The sequence below is a fragment of the Nanorana parkeri genome, unplaced genomic scaffold (genome assembly GCF_000935625.1).
Source record: "Nanorana parkeri isolate BGI_ZX_2015 unplaced genomic scaffold, ASM93562v1 scaffold416, whole genome shotgun sequence".
Taxonomy (NCBI): domain Eukaryota; kingdom Metazoa; phylum Chordata; class Amphibia; order Anura; family Dicroglossidae; genus Nanorana; species Nanorana parkeri.
In genome coordinates this window covers 313,962-320,328 of record NW_017306684.1, presented here as the reverse complement: position 1 = coordinate 320,328, position 6,367 = coordinate 313,962, and the positions used below count along the sequence as shown (strand labels likewise).

Genomic DNA, 6,367 nt, shown 5'->3' with positions numbered 1-6,367 from the left:
GTTGACTACATAAAATCATTATATTATATTATATTACAATGTCAGAATTTCTTGTGTAGGGTATTTATAAAACACAAATTGCAGAGCTATTTATTCTATGAAACGGCATGCATATTTGGTCTGTTCAAATGGATGCAATACGGAACGTTACCAGTATATTTTCTTTCCAGGTCAAAAGTAATATCAGGAAGATCTGTAAATAATAAGTCAAGGCAACTGGACTCGCTGTATTTTTCTTGAAGACGTTTCACTGGTCCAGCGTTCACAATTCAGAATGAATCTCTGGGAAAACATTATCTGGTAATAAATATGGTGAATGTCACTCCAATCCACATAATCTGTTAGTCGCAACCAGGTGTTGATTGTATTTGCATAATTGGAGTCTAGGAGGTGTTATTAACCTCCTAGACTCCTAGGGAGGTGTTAAAACAGCATTGTATGTAGCAGAAAATAGTTCCCCACCTCTATTCAAGGTTGGCTTCTCCATTTTTACATAAATAGCCTCATTCACACCTCTTGGTGTGACTGGTTTAAAAGAGGTGTGAAAGAGGCCATTTATGTAAAAATGGAGAAGCCGAGCTTGAATAGAGGGGAGGTGGGGGGAGGAGACAACTATTGTCTGCTACATACAATGCTGTTTTAACACCTCTCTCTGAGCAGGTTAATAACACCTCCTAGACTCCAATTATGCAAATGAAATCAACACCTAGTTGCGACTAACAGATTATGTGGATTGGAGTGACATTCACCATATTTAAGGGAGGTTGGGCTTCCTCCTGACAAACCAGCACCCAATTTTATCTTCTGCCCCATGTGCTCCAAGATGGAGGTTCTGATAGTTTAGAGTTAGGACCGCACTATAAGAGGTGCCTTGGCGCGGCTGTGCGGCTTTCACATTTTCTGCAAAAGACGTGTATCCAAACCTCTGTTATTAACCTTAGCGTGAGACAAGTTTTTTTTACATGCTGGCTTGTGAGTGTGCCGGGAAAACTTGTTACTATTTTACTGTTTAAAGCCCTTCCGTGTGCACCTTACTGTAAAGCTGGTGACGAATTGATGAGTGTGTTTGTCATCTGTTTTGATTCACCATATTTATTCCCAGATAATTTTTTGTACAAGTCATTCTGAATTGAGAAAGCTGGTCGGATGTCCAGTGAATCGTCTTCAAGAAAAAATACAGCAAGTTTAGTTGCTTATATACCATGTGACCTGGATGAATGAGAACTTTCACAGACACCTAACTAGAGTGATTAAGAAATGAAGAATCTCCTTGCAAAATCAATGTTGGGCTAAAATCGGTCCGCTTCTCTCTAGCGTGATGTTAGGTATTGAAAAATAATACTAACGAAAACAAATATTTCTTCTTTAGAAAAGCATAGATGAACTGCTGGAAATATATATAGAAAGAAAACTTTTAATGAGAGAACTAGGATGGCTGCCATTGTTCTTCTTTTCTTCTGAAAATACTAGTTGCCGGGTTATCACGAGGATCCTGTGCCTTCCATACATCCTAACATGGAGGAAGTATGCTGAGCAGAGATTTTTTTTTAATTGTTGCAAATTGACTTGCTGCATGCTTGTTCTGCCTTACTGACTCAAAAGGCAATGCAGCTAAAGTCAGCAAGATGACCCGTTTTTTTTAAAAGGAGGTTGGCTATGAAAACCTTCGTATTTCTCTCAGCATCAGTTCCTTTAAAAATATCCATATCTGTAATTTCTTATCTACAGTGGAAGAACTCAATGGCTCTGGGAAACAACACCCAAGTGACCGTGTTCGTGTTTTCTGGACTGACCGATAATGATAAACTAGTCCCGCCCCTCTTTGCCTTTTTCTTCATGGTGTACCTCGTGACCGTACTCGGAAACATCGGCTTAATTATTCTTGTCCTTGTTGCCTCCAACCTCCACACTCCAATGTATTACTTCTTGAGTTACCTCTCAGCGGTGGACCTCTTCTACTCTACAGCTATAACTCCTAAAATGTTGTCCGATCTTCTATCCCTCAGGAAGACCATATCCTTTCATGGTTGTGCCATCCAATTCTTCTTGTTTGCTGCCATGGCAGGAACTGAGATTCTCCTACTTTCCAGTATGTCGTACGACCGCTACGCTGCTATCTGCCACCCCCTTCACTATGTTTCCATCATGACCAAAAGCAAATGTGTGTCTCTGGTCAGTCTGTCATTCTCTGTCGGCTTCTTTCAGTCCGTTGTGCAGACCTGCTGCTTGTTCGGTCTCCATTACTGTGGCCCGAACGTTATAGACCATTTCTACTGTGACGTCCTTCCTATACTCCGGTTGTCTTGCTCCAAAACACTTCTCTGCAACATCATAACTGTTCTCTCTGTTGGCTCTTGTGGTGTTTGTTCGCTGTCGGCAATCTTGGCCTCATACGCTCTCATCTTTACCACCATATTAGGTATAAAGTCTTCTGAGGTACGACAGAAAGCTTTCAGCACGTGTTCTTCTCATCTCATGTGTGCCAGCGTCCTCTATGTTGCAGCTTTCGTCACTTATTTTCGCTCACCTTCCAGTGCCCTGGACAAACGAGACAAAGTGGCCTCTGTCTTCTACTCAGTAATGACCCCAATGATGAACCCCCTTATCTACAGCCTAAGGAACCAGGAGGTTAAAAGGGCCTTCATGCATGTTATACATAATATTTTACATGTAAGTAGAATTTTTTAAAATATTTAGGGATAAATTATGCCTTTTGCTGGGCTTGGATAGCATGGGAAAAAGTTAGAACCACTGTCAGATTTTCACTGAGGTAAATCTTCCAATTGTGACGCCTGTTGTAATGACAACTGACTGTCCAGGAGTGGATTTCCCTTAAAAATACAAAGTAGAAATAAAAAGGGCTAAAATTAATCAAATGAAATAAAACAATTTTCAATGTAAGAATCGTGTTTTTATTAATAGTTGTCACTATTTGGGTTTAGAAGAAATAAATAACAAAATAAAATAATGTATTATTGCAGTAAGATCTCATTAAATAAATTACTGTTGTGCATTGGTAAAAATTATTATGCAATAATAGGATTATTATGTGAGAAAAAAAATAGATAATTAGACTCATGTGATTGTTATTTATTTATGTTCATAGTGGTTGTTTTTTTGCATGTAATATTTATTGAGATTTCAAAACAAATACAGTTAAAACACAATTAGTGTTGTTTTTATATATCATTAACTTGACGCGTTACAATATAAAATAATTTATATTAGCACAAAGTTTGCATGGTTCACGATGAATAAAATACAATAAAAAAATGTATTGCAGGTAAGAGTTCTTGTAATCCAATAACCTCATATTAATATTTACATAATGGTTATTTTTATATATCATTTCCAAATTACATAAGAGGTCTTATAATCCAATAATGGCATAGTAATACTTACATAGTGGTTGTTTATATATCATTACCTTAGACATGATATCATATTTATTAGCACAAAATTTGTATTATTATTATTATTATTATATAGGATTTATAGAGCGCCAACAGTTTGCACAGCGCTTTACAATATAAGGAAGACATTACAATCACAATACAAATCAAGACAAGATGGTAAGGAGGGCCCTGCCCCTGAGGACTTACAATCTAAGAGGGAGGGGCAAGTGATACATGAGGAGGTGGCTGTGAGGGGATGAATTGTTTGAGAATGTGATGGTTGTATAATTCACGATGAATAAAATAAAAATGAATTGTACATATCTTCTTATTATAATATAATCCAATAATTACATTATTTCAATTGTATAATTTATAGCATAAAGGGTAAACTTAAAATTGCTGATAAAATAATTTATTTATGTATTTATGCTTTTGAAATGATATGTCCTTGAGCTGGAAAAAGTCCAGCGGAGGGCAACCAAACCTATTAAGGGGTTCGAGGACCTGAACTATGAAACAAGGTTGTTAAAATTAAATATGTTCTCTTTGGAGGTTAGGAGATTAAGGGGGGACATGATTTTCATATATAAACTGTTCAATGGTGACAGCAACATTATTAACAAACTCTTCATGGTCAGCTCCGTAACAAAGACAAGAGGGCACCACCAAAAATTGGTGGGAAAAAAATTTCAACATACAGGGTGCAAGGGTTTCTTCACAGTTAGAACGGTTAGGGTCTGGAACTCGCTGCCGCAGGAAGTGATTTCAGCTAAGAGATGTGCGGGATTCCGTCAATACGCATTCCAGCCGGTGAACATTTGGAAAGAGTATAGAGTGATAGCTCAGAGAAATTTGGGGCTGATTGCAGGGAGAAGGTATGTTTTGAGAGGTGGCTACTTAGTATAAGAAATTAAAGGGGACATTGCTATTTAGTGTCAGAAATATAAGGGAGAGGATACAATTAAAGGGTTTCTAAACCCTCACGTTTTTATATATATATATATATATATATATATTTTTGTATAGATTGGGTTAAGTGAGATTTACATGATTTAATCAGGCACATAAATATTTAACTAATATACAGCACTAATGTCTGCAGTGAGAACATCATGAACAGAAGATACAATGAAAAATATATATATGATACAAGATGGATTGAGTGGGAGATGTCCATAATCTTAGTACAAAAATATAAAACAATAAATTGTTCAATACACTTTGTTAATAATTGATGAATATACAATAAATCAATCCTACTGCAAGCATAATGAAACAATAAAGGACTCAATACATTATGTTAATAGTTATTTAATGTATAAATATAGACAATAAATCAATCCCAGTACAAGCGATATGAAACAGAATAGAAAGTAAATGGCTGTGGACGTTGAACCATAAAGGAAGGAAGACATCCGTCACATGACAATAACTCATTATATTGAACAGTCAAATTGTCATGTCCATCAGTGCGTTGTAAAAATAAAACATGTCGGTGAAAGGAAAGAAGAAGCACTTTGGTCTTATTATTTCTGCCTTGTGAATAAGGAATGGCTGTGATAGGATTTTCCGGGTTTCTTTGTAGCTTGCTTGATTTATTCTTCTGTAATCTTTATGATTTCATAAAGGAATCCGGGTGGAGAGCTGTTAATGTGAACGTGCAGGAAGACTCTCATATGCTTCATCTTCTGTATTTAATTATTGTGGCAGTGCGTGGCAATGCCACTGTGTTATCTCCATTCATGTGTCCATATTTTGATAGTGTCCATATTTTGATAGTGGCCAGTGCGTGCTGATGGCACAGGTGTGCGCAGCCTTTAAAATAAAGGTGTTGGGAAGGGTTCAAGGCTCCACCTGGGAGACAGGAAAGCTCCACCCAGGAGTCATAGTGGAGTCCAGTACAGCAGGTTGCTGCAGGTTGGAAAAACCCCAGTGTGCAGGTTAGCACATGACTGAGGCTGTCTGGAGGAACAGACAGTGGCATGAGGTCTGAGGCCGGAGCATCGGTGCTGCAAATGCAAAGCCAGGAGGCCGGATGGGCATGTGCTGCTAAAGAACCCCTGCGAGGGTAATTTGCTTTATGTTTGTGAACTTTCATTTAATAAAAGTGGGTAAAGAAGCCCTTAAAAGAAGATTTCTGCGAGTGGATGCGCTACTGTTTGGAGCTAATTCTCACATTATATTAAATGAAAATTAAATTAATTATATACATTTTATTCTGTATGAACTAGTACACTTACGTGGATATCTTCATGGTGTTTTATCTTCTTTTTTGCCTCTCTCCTGATATTATGGAAAATGTCCATATGACCTCATCGGCAACATCGAAACATCGGCAGAAAATCTGGACAATTTGGTGAAATATCAATGTTTCAGAGAAATGCATTAAAGTCAACTGGGGAATGGGAAATTGCGGTGGTTTTAGGGGGCGCACTGGGCTTTAGATGTCTTCTGAAAATAAAATGTAAACTATTCTGGACCAATTGTTATGCCCAAAAAATGACTTCTTATTAGCTGGGAAGGTATGTTAGATATTGAGGAGCAGAGATGGACCTTTCATATATGGTAAAGTAGACATGTGCGGTTCGTTTCGGAAACATTTTCGTTATTCGGAGATCCAGATGTATCCGAATTTCTGAAGAACAGAGATGACGAATGAGAACAAACTTGAATTTCCGAAAACTAAATTTTCTGACTTAATGTGTTAGTGGTAATCTACACGAATTTTCGTTTGTGGCCAAATTTTCGTTATAGCAAAGTGACATTAGAGAGAGGGAAAAAAACATTTTTATTTTAAAGGAGAACTGTGCAGTAAGTTTTTTTCTCCTAAGGGTTACAGGAGGACATATACTAACCTCTTCCTGTGAACCAAAGCTTGGTATATAGCGAGCTATAGCGAGCTACAGCTCGCGGTATACTGGAGACCGACGCAGCCGGAACGGATCCCGCCCCCTGTCCATCTGTACCCG

General features: G+C 37.7%; 1 protein-coding gene across 1 annotated transcript in view; it reads left to right on the top strand.

Moving 5' to 3' along the window:
- The first annotated feature begins 1,740 nt into the window (after positions 1 to 1,740).
- Positions 1,741 to 6,367, top strand: part of LOC108789698 (olfactory receptor 1038-like) — a 9,472-nt gene continuing 4,845 nt past the window's right edge. The window contains exon 1 of the mRNA XM_018559778.1: positions 1,741 to 2,670. Coding sequence (XP_018415280.1) covers positions 1,741 to 2,670 — 930 coding nt within the window. The remainder of the gene's footprint in view (positions 2,671 to 6,367) is intronic.